Source organism: Schistocerca gregaria, chromosome 4, assembly GCF_023897955.1.
Source record: "Schistocerca gregaria isolate iqSchGreg1 chromosome 4, iqSchGreg1.2, whole genome shotgun sequence".
Classification (NCBI taxonomy): Eukaryota; Metazoa; Arthropoda; class Insecta; order Orthoptera; family Acrididae; genus Schistocerca; species Schistocerca gregaria.
Genome location: NC_064923.1, coordinates 432,400,265 through 432,412,773, shown reverse-complemented (window position 1 = coordinate 432,412,773; position 12,509 = coordinate 432,400,265). Strand labels below are relative to the sequence as shown.

General features: G+C 41.9%; 2 protein-coding genes across 2 annotated transcripts in view; one reads left to right on the top strand and one right to left on the bottom strand.

Moving 5' to 3' along the window:
- LOC126267346 (E3 ubiquitin-protein ligase MYCBP2) overlaps nt 1-12,509 on the bottom strand; it is a 1,244,949-nt gene that overhangs the window by 925,449 nt on the left and 306,991 nt on the right. The gene's annotated exons all lie outside the window — the stretch shown is intronic.
- LOC126267348 (uncharacterized) overlaps nt 8,890-12,509 on the top strand; it is a 66,623-nt gene continuing 63,003 nt past the window's right edge. Inside the window, exon 1 of the mRNA XM_049972471.1 lies at nt 8,890-9,253. Within this exon, the coding sequence (XP_049828428.1) occupies nt 9,077-9,253 (177 nt within the window). The 5' untranslated portion in view covers nt 8,890-9,076. The remainder of the gene's footprint in view (nt 9,254-12,509) is intronic.

Genomic DNA, 12,509 nt, shown 5'->3' with positions numbered 1-12,509 from the left:
TCCTCATTAGTTATGTGATCTGCCCATCCAATCGTCAGCATTCTTCTGTAGCATCACATTTCGAAAGCTTCTCTTCTCTTCTTGTCTAAACTATTTACCGTCCACGTTTCACTTCCATACATGGCCACACTCCCTACAAATACGTTCAGAAACGACTTACTGGCACTTAAATCTATACTCGATGTTAACAAATTTCTCTTCTGCAGAAACGCTTTCCTTGCCATTGCCAGTCAACATTTTATATCCTCTCTACTTCGACCATAATCAGTTATTTTGCTCCCCAAATAGCAAAACTCCTTAACTACTTTAACTGTCTCATTTCCTAATCTAATTCCCTCAGCATCACGCGATTTCATTCGACTATATTTCATTATCCTCGTTTTGCTTTTGTTAATGTTCATCTTATATCCTTCTCTCAAGACACTATCCATTCCGTTAAGTTGCTCTTCCAAGACCTTTGCTGTCTCTGACAGAATTACAATGTCATCGGCGAATCTCAAAGTTTTTATTTCTTCTCCATGGATTTTAATTCCTACTCCGAATGTTTCTTTTGTTTCCTTTACTGCTTTCTCAATATACAGATTGTATAACATCGGAGATAGGCTACAACCCTGTCTCACTCCCTTCCCAACCACTGCTTCCCTTTCGTGCCCCTCGACTCTTGTAACTGCCATCTGGTTTCTGTACAAATTGTAAATAGCCTTTCGCTCCCTGTATTTTACCCCTGCCACCTTTAGAATTTGAAAGAGAGTATTCCAGCCAACATTGTCAAACGCTTTCTCTAAGTCTACAATGCAAGAAACGTAGGCTTGCCTTTCCTTAATCTATTTTCTAAGGTAAGTCGTAGGGTCAGTATTCCCTCACGTGTTCCAACATTTCTACGGAATCCAAACTGATCTTCCCCAAGGTCGGCTTCTACCAGTTTTTCCATTCGTCTGTAAAGAATTCGGTTTGTATTTTGTAGCAGTGACTTATTAAATTGATAGTTCGGTAATTTTCACATCTGTCAACACCTGCTTTCTTTGGGATTGGAATTATTATATTCTTCTTGAAGTCTGGGGGTATTTCACCTGTCTCATACATCTTGCTCACCAGATGGTAGAGTTTTGTCAGGACTGGCTCTCCCAAGGCTGTCAGTAGTTCTAATGGAATGCTGTCTACTACGGGGGCCTTACTTACACCTTGTAAATTACCCCCAACGTTATTAAGTAGGAAATTCAGAAACAGACATACAAGTGTCGTCCCACACTAAAACCTCTGCACGACAACAGTGGCGCAATGCCAGATTAGAGAACACGTTCCGGTTTCATTCCGACCCAGTTCTGCTGCAGTACGGATAACAGGTGTATCACAGTGTGGGAATGAAATGGCACGGCAACTGGATACGTATTCCTAAGTTCAAGTAGGCGGAACAGTAAGTTTGTTGTGAGCAAAACGTCTACATTTCAAATAGATTCCCAGTGAAATTCTGATAATACAGGGTGGCGCACGAAATGTGTTACGAATTGTTTCTTTCACAATTTACGACGCACATTAGATATCCCGCTGGGATCACTACAGCAGTACCAGAAGAGCTTGGAAAAACAAATGTGTTACGAAATGACATGTAATTCACGATACAGCCACTAGGAGATAGTAAGCAGCAATGGCTGACAATGGAAGACTGACGACACAGCAACGATCGCCAATTGTTTTACTTTGTCATGAAACGATAAGCCTTGTTGTGACTCAGAGGCGTTTTCGACAACAGTTTAACACACGATGTGTCCCTTGCAAGAAGACCATCCACAGGTTCTACGATAAATCTGTACAGCAAGGAACAGTACTGGAAGCAAAGCGACCTCGGCCTGAGCCTGTTTGTTCGCCAGAGAATATTGAAGCGGTACGAGTAGCTGTACAGAGAAGTCCCGGGAAATCGTGTAGAAAGGCAGCAGTGCAACTGGGAATATCCAGACGCTCCCTTCAACGGATTCTTAAAAGTGACCTCCATATGTATCCATACAAGATGGCCTGTCCACAGAAGCTCACTGAAGAACACAAGCAGCAGAGACTACTGTTTATTCAGTGGGCGGAAGACAGGGAAGAAACCCTCAACAACGTTTGGTTTTCAGACGAGGCGCATTTTCATTTAGACGGTGCGGTTAACAAACAAAATGTACGGTTTTGGGCAACTGAAAACCCACAAGTGCTTCGTGAACGACAACATTATGCTCCGAGGATTACAGCGTGGGCAGCAATTTGCAGTCACGGACTTATTGGGCCCTCTTTCTTTGAAGAAACTGTGAACAGCGAGCGTTATTTGAGCATGCTTCGCAATAGCTTCATTCCACAGCTTCTTGCTAGTGCCTTGCCCTTCAACACGAAGTAGTTCCTGCAAGATGGAGCAAGGCCACATACTGCAAACACTGTATTGTAGTTTTTACATGAGCATTTCGACATGAGGATCATTTCACTCAGGTTTCCAGGTCGCTTCAATGACGGACAGATTTTGATCGTCGAGGAACCGAAAGATTGGTGGAACGTTCCGATCGCAGTTTACAGAGACTTGGTGACTATGTTATAAAATGGTGTCATGTATCTGTCTCATTTTGGAGTGTAGTGTAGCGTGATCACGCTGTCGCTCGATCTTGTGCTGACCATTGGAACAACAGTCGATGGTAGGGCGGCATGACGCACTATATCATCGCATTTCATGGCAGTCCGTTTAGAGCTGCGTGACGCATAACATACTCCATTGCAGAAGCTTTGCATGCCAATCATGATAACCAAGATTTTATGTAACTCATCCAGACTATGAATCATGATTCGGCTTTATTTTCAGCTATTATTGTACGTATTTTCGGATATGAGTTTTTGGATACTTGCATAACTTATTAGCAGTCTGGAGAGGCTCTGCCTTTCCTAATGTAGTTCGCCGAGAACATATCGATAATATTACATGCTACCTAGTTATTCTGGGAAAATAAGTCTTCCTAAAAATCTCACTACTGCAACTTGGTTTTCAATTCTGTTTTATAAACTCTATGAAACATCACTTAAGAGAGATGCTACTTACATTTGATAAATTTGCCAGCTTACATTACGCTGAGTTTATGACGTCGGATAACATGTGATTTTTAAAAAAAAAACATGTTTACATTATTCTTTTACTTTCGCAAATATGTTTTATTTCCATAATGTGTTCAATAGTTTTTCTTTATATTAAAAAAGAATCATTTGGATTTGAGTTAAATCTTAGAAGCGAAGTTCTGGATGCTTCTAGAACAATACGTAATTCATATGTACTCTGTGAAACTGGCGCCATTGATGTCACTTGTAGTTCTATAGTTCAAGCTTTAATTCACAACACTCTTTGTAATGAGGCTGGTAGAACATTGAAAAACTGGGTATTATGTATGTGTTGGAATACTGTGACATAATAGATATTAAAATGCGTGCGATCTTCAGTTTTTTATCTGTGTGACGAGAGAATAAAAAAAGTTACATTAACTCATCGTGTAATGATTCAGTTATGAGTAAATTAAAAGTCGGACCAATTTTTTTTCAGTAATTTTATGAATCGCCATCAACAACTGGACGTTGACGCCAACTTCAATTTAAGTAAAATACATTTCGTTATAATGTTCTGCCCTTAGGAATATTATACAAATATTGCAGCATATGTGATTTACACCAAAATGCAATATCATTAGAAATTCAATAAGCATCAACAATAGCTTTTTAGATGGGGACGCTGTTGCAAGAATCTACTTTGAGCTATCTCGATTTGGTGAAAACAAACGTAACCTGTGACAACCGGGAGGAAATGATGTGTTCTTTGTGTCGTAGGCTAACACAAACCAGCCAGATGACCCTAGCGTGAACGTCGTAAATCATGCAATCCACTATAGACGATAAGTCGAAAGCCGAAAAAGCAGTAATGATGGAACGTTACGATCGCAAGTTACGTGAGCTGAAATCAATAAACACAATCAGAATCGTCACGAACAGCAACCCATGCTATCAGACAGTGTTCCAAGACGAAGTCCAGATCCAGAAAGCGAGATAACAGTTGTATTCGAAGCCTTAGTATGGTTTAACAATCGTGAAAGAAGGCTGCACATGAGGAAGACAGACAGAGTATTGGTAAAATAGAGACATTAAACTGCAAAACACTTCCAGGAACAGATGTGCAGTCTGAACGTAAATTATTATTGATGAAATACAGAGTAAAACCGAAAAATTACAGAAAAATAGGAAATTAACGTGATTGGACATGGATAACTTGAACCAATTAGAGACTTCTGAGAGTCATCTTTCTTTTGTTTTTAAGAAAAGTACTTAAATCAACCACTCGCTGAAATAGCCAAAACTTTTCATAATATGCTATTATGGCATCACATCCGAAGAGTATAAATTTTTCCCCTGAATTTTGTTAATTTAAATGCGTGGAAAGAGACACTGTAAAGAGCGCAAATGAAAAGTATAAAACTCTCGTGGTATATTAATCGTATCAGAGATACCATAGCTGTAACCACGAATGTAATCTGTTGTTGTTGTTGTGGTCTTCAGTCCTGAGACTGGTTTGATGCAGCTCTCCATGTTAGCCTATCCTGTGCAAGCTTCTTCATCTCCCAGTACTTACTGCAACCTACATCCTTCTGAATCTGCTTAGTGTATTCATCTCTTGGTCTCCCTCTACGATTTTTACCCCTCTACGCTGCCCTCCAATGCTAAATTTGTGATCCCTCGATGCCTCAGCACATGTCCTACTAACCGGTCCCACCTTTTTTTCGAGTTGTGCCACATACTCCTCTTCTCCCCAATTCTATTCAATACTTCATCATTAGTTATGTGATCTACCCATCTAATCTTCAGCATTCTTCTGTAGCACCACATTTCGAAAGCTTCTATTCTCTTCTTGTCCAAACTATTTATCGTCTATGTTTCACTTCCATACATGCCTACACTCCATACAAACACTTTCAGAAACGACTTCCTGACACTTACATCTATACTCGATGTTAACAAATTTCTCTTCTTCAGAACGCTTGCCTTGCCATTGCCAGTCTGCATTTTATATCCTCTCTACTTCGACCATCATCAGTTATTTTGCTCCCCAAATAGCAAAACTCCTTAACTACTTTAACTGTCTCATTTCCTAATCTAATTCCCTCAGCATCACCCGACTTAATTCGACTACATTCCATTATCCTCGTTTTGCTATTTGTTGATGTTCATCTAATATCATCCTTTCAAGACACTGTCCATTCCGTTTAACTGCTCTTCCAAGTCCTTTGCTGTGTCTGACAGTATTACAATGTCATCGGCAAACCTTAAAGTTTTTATTTTTTCTCCATGGATTTTAATACCTACTCCGAATTTTTCTTTTGTTTCCTTTACTGCTTGCTCAATATACAGATTGAATAACATCGGGGAGAGACTACAACCGTGTCTCACTCCCTTCCCAACCACTGCTTCCCTTTCATGTCCCTCGACTCTTATAACTGCCATCTGGTTTCTGTACAAATTGTAAATAGCCTTTCGCTCCCTGTATTTTACCCCTGCCACCTTTAGAATTTGAAAGAGAGTATTCCAGTCAACATTGTCAAACGCTTTCTCTAAGTCTACAAATGCTAGAAACGTAGGTTCGCCTTTCCTTAATCTTTCTTCTAAGATAAGTCGTAAGGTCAGTATTGCCTTACGTGTTCCAATATTTCTAAGGAATCCAAACTTATCTTCCCCGAGGTCGGCTTCTACCAGTTTTTCCATTCGTCTGTAGAGAATTTGCGTTAGTATTATGCACCTGTGACTTATTAAACTGATAGTTCGGTAATTTTCACATCTGTCAGCACCAGCTTTCTTTGGGATTGGAATTATTATATTCTTCTTGAAGTCTGAGGGTATTTCGCCTGTCTCATACATCTTGCTCACCAGCTGGTAGAGTTTTGTCATGACTGGCTCTCCCAAGGCCATCAGTACTTCTAATGGAATGTAGTCTACTCCCGGGGCCTTGTTTCGACTTAGGTCTTCCAGTGCTCTGTCAAACTCTTCACGCAGTATCGTATCTCCCATTTCATCTTCCTCTACATGCTCTTCCATTTCCATAATATTGTCCTCAAGTACATCGCCCTTGTATAGACCCTCTATATACTCCTTCCACCTCTCTGCTTTCACTTCTTTGCTTAGAACTGGGTTTCCATCTCTAAATGGAGAAAGATCATCGACGTCAGTGATTATATAAACAATTGTACAAGAGTCTTCTATCTCACGTTTTGATCTCATTGTCTGCTTATTTTGCTCGTTCGCTTTTTTAGCACCCTCGATTCGGAATTGCGCTGGCATCGATCTGATGTTAGTTTAGCAGGGTATTCAGCTTTAGTTCTTATCTCGAAAACAAATATCATATCAGGTTCCGGAAGTATTTAAAGGTATAGGAATCAAGTGTTATGATCACAGATATGTTTTGTTTTTCTGTCATAACTATTGATTAGTCGCTGTGATGGCCAAATGTACGTGTGTGTCTCAATTACTTTGAATACATTGTTAAATTCATTTTTTATTTGTCCTTTCCTCATAAGATTAGTAATTGTGGAATAATTAAATACGGAAGCTTTTCTTTTCGTCCGCGTAATTTCAGGCGCCATTTCATTCGTAGCTTTCTTTTGTTGTAATAGAACCTGTATTCAATTTTACATTACGATGTCCAATTATAAATTAACATGTTCTTTTCCGAAAAGAAACCGCATTTAATTTTACGGTTGATTTATAGTTAACCAAAATATCTGTGTTCCAAACTGTGGGCCGTAGCTATTTTAAGGCTGCTACTGAAATTGTTTAATAATTCACGTAAAAGCATTAACAATAGAATCAAAGTTTACTTTAACGTTGCCGTCACTGCTAATTATTTCAAGTCAGAATTTACAGATAGTTAATACTTTCATTTCTCAGTTATTTTACGTAATTTCAGTTAGTTTACGGAGAGGCAGCAATAGTATACTATACTTTTCAAGTCATAAATACACATATGATGACTGGCATTTTAAAAATTAATATTAGCATTTTACCACAGGCCTAATTTCATTTTTCCAGCTCTGCTTTTATTATATTACTATTTCAAGTTATATTCGCTTATGCACAATTCTGCTATCCTTGTCATAAACGATGGTTGAGTAAATACACCAATTACTTGCTTTAAATAGCATTATTTCATGCTTCTACCAGTTCCCAGCAGCAAAGCTCAGTTTGCTGAAGGCATTTTTTTCCTTTATTATTTTTTCATCTCTCCGCTCTTCAGGCAGTGGACATCATTTTCTAACTTAGATGCTGATCACAAAATAAGAAGACATATTTACCATTACTTTAAATTATTTTAAAAGGTAATGTTAACGGGAGAATGTAAGAAATAATGCTGTCTTCGTGAATAGTTTAAAAACAGTGACAAAAATGTATTTCCGTAGAATCAGATTCGTGGCTCTCGCAATACTTTACGAATTATGTTTTTTTCCTTATTTTATCTACATTCACATCCATGCTCTGCAAACCACTGTGAAGCGCATGGCAGACAATGCTTAACATTGTACCGCATGTTTGGGTTTCTCCCCTTACAATCATGTATCTTACGCATTACAATGCGGGAAGAATGATTCCTTAAATGTAACTGCGCGCGCTGTAATTAATTGAAGACTATCTCTAGTCTCTCCACTTGATACAGCTTTTTGAAGCATTGTAAGTAGGCTTTCGCGGAATAACTGACATCTGTCCTCGAGTGTCTGCCCATTCCGGCTTTCCAACATCTCCGTGACGCTCTCGCGTGCGTCGATCCAGTGACCGTTCCTGCTAGTCCTCCTGGGTCTGGCTCCACACTGTTGACAAATATTCTAAGATGGGACGCGCAGTTGTTTTTTAAAGACTGAAGCATGACTGCATTTTCTCAGTATCCTGCTAACAAGCAGAAGTCTGCCACCTACCTTACTTATGACTGATCCTGCGTGATATTCACTTAATATTTTTACGCGTCACCCTAGTAAACATTCAGACAGACGCAGCAAACATATTTTTAAAAGAAGATTGCACAGATTTACTATAGACACCGACTGCGGGAAATAAAATGCTGTGCTGTGAAAATCTGTAATTTCGTTTTCTTTCTCAAAATCAGTTTTAACAGAAACTAGGAAAATAATATTTATGGCTTATTGACTTTTATTAGAATAATGCAATGGGATCGGAATCACCCGAGACTTTATAATTCTACCCGTCCACAGTTTAAAACTGAGCGAAATACTGTCATTTAAGCTACTATCCTCATCGAGTTCTCTCACATCCCGTATACCAATGACCCTAATCCACGTGCGCATTCATTTTAAGCGACTTCAATTCGCAGTCAATGTTTCGTTTACAATAACAATGAAGAAGGCTGAAGGTCAGAGAGAGGAAGGAGAGGGGGAGAGAGAGGACATGGACAGAAATGGGGGAGGAGGGAATGGGAATTGGAAAGAGCAGATGGACAGGGAGAGGGGGACGGAAGAAGAGGAGGAAGAGGAGAAGATGGAAAGAGAGGGGAGGATATGTATATTCCACTTGCCTTACAGATTTAGCAATTGCGAAGCGTTGGCGAGTTAGCTAGTGTACTACAAGAACAAGAGTCCCGATACACTTCCATGGAGCATGTCTACAGCTACTTCTACTTCTTGATCCAAGATAACATGATGCGGCATACAAAGACCTAAAGCGTCAATCTAGCCAGGCCTGCCAGTCACTAGTAGTAGGTCAGAAGCTTAGGCCGCTTCTCGTTCCAGTGCCTCGGTATGCTACAGGTAAGCCCCTCACGCGGAGTGAGCAACCAAAGCAGTGTGCTGACTCGCCCCCGCTCAAGGGAGCGGAAGCAGGTGGTGCGCGTGAGAACGGCAGTGCAGCCGCAGCCACGCTGAGCCGAGGCCTGGCCGCTGTTGCGCCTGCGCGCCGTGACTCCCCCCCCCCCCCCCTCCCACTCTTCCCCACCAGGCCGGCGTCAACTACACTGGCGCTGCGCTTGTAAACAGCTGCGCTCTCAGAACCAGAGCGGCGGCCGTGTTGGTACGATGCAGCAGACTGCACGATGCCGCCCCGCCCGGCCCCGGCGGCCACGCTAGCCCTGTACCGGCTGCTGCCGCTGATCTCCGTCGTGGCGGCCGCCTCGGCGGCATCCGTCCCCAGCCTGTGCGACGCCGAAGCGTGCCACTGCGACGGCGCGACGGGGGCGGTCACCTGCTCCTGCGCGGGCCGCGAGCAACAGGTAACTAGCGCTACCACGCCGGTTCTGGCCAACTGCGCAGCGTTCTGCGCGAGGTCGCAGCTCCGATACACCCACTCGACAGTGTTTTCCGCGTTGCCAGCTGCAAGTCTCCAGTGACTCGAGGGAATATCGTGCGTCCTAGTTTCGCGGTGCGTGTGTGACGGCTGCAACTCCGGCGTACCAATTGCTCCATCCAGTTCATTCTCACACACCTCCTACCGAAGACACCTGTGATGTGTCCCCTACCTGCTCTTTTGCACAGCTGGACACTTCCATTCATTCCATTTTAGGAAGCGTGTTTAGTCAACTGGCAGCTGGTTTCAACGTGTAGTAAACAACAAAGTTGTGTGTGGATATGCTATTCGCTGACGCACTCTAACGTAACATTGTTGTTGCTGTAAAGATGTCTTAAGTGTTCATCCACAATATAGTATCAGTGCATCGTTCTTTCCACGACAAAAATAAATTTCGTATTGCTTTAAGGAGATAAAAACAAGTGGCCGATAAAAATGATTTAAGTATCTCCGTAGCTAACGAAAATTAGACTAGTGTGTGATAGTGCCGCCTCCTCGCTACCAGATTTCGAGTGTGTTGTGTGATAGGCTGACCTTTAACATACCCCGATACCTACGTTCGCCTCACCTTTAACGCTTTCAGTTATGCTACAAGGGAAATTTACAAAATCTGTATTAGATAAGACAACTCTGATTTTGATGCATGTTTGTACGTATATTGTGCATAAACTGCGAAAAATGTAACGGGGGGCCACTATGTAACTTTTACCAAGACGACGGCATCTCTCGCCCATTAAAATATTACATTAGTACACCCTACACACCTATCCCATAAGTGAAGGGTCTGAGAGCCACGTGATGAACAACCGACGAAATAATTTGTGATTGGTGCGAAGACTGGAAAGGATTCCTCCAGCCTGATTGAGGTAACTGAGGGGTTATTTGAAGGACTGGCTCAGATCTGGAAAAGTGGAAATTAGCAAGGGGGGCAGCGTCGTGCTAACCATTGTATCCCTCACACTGACGTCACAACGCCTCTGGTATTACAAATCGCCTCTAGTACAGCAAAACCGTGTAGTCCGAAAAAGTTACTAAATTCTCAAAAGTGATGCCACAGTTCACTTGTGAGCGAAGCCCGGTGCGTTTTCGCATTCATACCTGTTCATAGTAATTCTTCACGAGATAATTACATTAAGCTTGTGTGCGTATGTAGGGTGTATCAACCCGATGTGTGCATTGCCTCGTTTTAAAGAATGTTTTCATTGTTCATACATGTCAAACTTCTGATATGAAGGAAATTATTTTCAAAACGTGTTTACGTTGCTGCTATAGATTAATACTACAGCTGTTAAAACGCTTCTCATAAGTGAATTACAGATTCCCTCGGCAGAGATTACGCGGTTCAGTTCAATGCAAAAGTATTTACCACATGTGTGAGCACGCTCGTATGTGGAGTGTGGGAGGCGTGGTGGCGAACCGGCGGGTTGCGTAAGCAGTGTCATATGCTTATCCAGGACTAATGCATCTGTGTGTGAAAGCAACTTAACAGCCCGGCGCTACCAACTACTGAGCAGCGCCTAGAGATCACTGTTTCCGCCCGTAAAGCGAATCGCTCATTAACGGTGTACGCGTTGTTCTGGAGGTGTACGTAAAGTGGGGGCGAGAGGGTAAGGAGGGGAAGTTATGTGGTTCCTGCCTGCATTGTTCGTGTTCAGTGTTGTGGCCTGTCGTAACTTCTTTCATTGAAAGCGTTGCTCTGTCTGAATCCCTGTTTTGTACTAGGTGATTCAGAACCATATTGTAAAAAGTTGTTCCCAGCGAAGGCAGGCTTACCAGTCCAACTGAGATAAGATACTGTGAGATATACACGCCTCTCGTTAGATTGTGAAACAATCGAGTAGTGTGCCAAATCCAAGGTGCAGCACAAGCGCGAACAACTCAAGTCGAGAAAAACGCTCGCCAGTTTTCAAAACTACGTATTAAGAACCGGAAAGCACTCATTACGGAATCATCATTACAAATAATAAGGTAACAACGGTTAAATTACAAGGTTCCCTGACGTCTATCATGCAACTGGTTAAATAAAGGAGGTAATCGGTTGTCGCCTCTTTGAAAGAATTATGTTGGCAGTCAACAGATGCTGTTACAGACTAAGACTTGAACACAGCGGTACCTCTCTGCTGTTCCAAGAACACAGGCAATTCAAGAGCTCTCTTGCACGATGACCGGAAACAGTGACATTACCTTTGTAAACAACCGATAACTGTCCAGAAAATGTACCTCATAAATGTTTCAAATTAAAATTTTCACGGGTCAGTGAAATGTACCCAAAGACGTTTGTCCACCTAGCGGCAATTTCAAAACGTGGAAGAGTTTCCACGCCCTTGAACAAAAAAGTTCCACACACCAGCAGTGTTAGTGGAATGTTTTTTTTTTTTTTTACATTTGGACGCTGCGTACAAAAATGGTAAGCTGCATCGTGGTTCAGAGTTCATATTACACTGAAGGTCTCCCTATACAAGCTACTGAGTTTCGCAGGAAACAAGAAAAGAGAAGTGTTTAAGGTCCTGACGATCCCATCATTACAGACCGAACACGCTCGCGGATTGGGAAAGAAATAACTTGTGCCGTTCCAAAGTGAACCGGTATCCGCCTTTTGCGATTAAGGAAATAAAGACAAATCTAAAATCACGATGGTCGCAGGGGGATTTGAACTGCCGTCCCCTCAAATGAGTGAAGTGTCCCACCACTTTGTACTATCTTCAGTAGGAAAATGCGTAGCGGAGCATTAGAGTGTTCAAATGAATCACTTGCGTTTAGAACAGCTTTAGTTCCATACAGACGCAAAAGTGTGTAATCTGCACCATTCCACCACAATTCTGTATGTGGAACAACAATGACTAATTGCTCCAGGCAACGTCCCTAGAAACAAGAGCTACAATAATTATGATTCAAACAGATGGTCCGTTTTGCACCGTACTTTTGTGATTTACGTCCGCGATCTTCCATCTACACAGATCTACTGTTAAAGGGCAACCTCTGCATTCGAGCAGTTATATTTCACACGATACATCAGATTTCTCCAATCTTAATTTATGCGCGCCCACGTTCCCCAGCAGACCCACTATATGAGAAAACAGTGCTAAAGAAACTAGGTCAGCTGCAGAAACCTCTCGTTGCCTGGAAAGACTGCAGCTATATGGGAAAACGAGAAGGTATACTGCGCGTAGACACCTTGCATG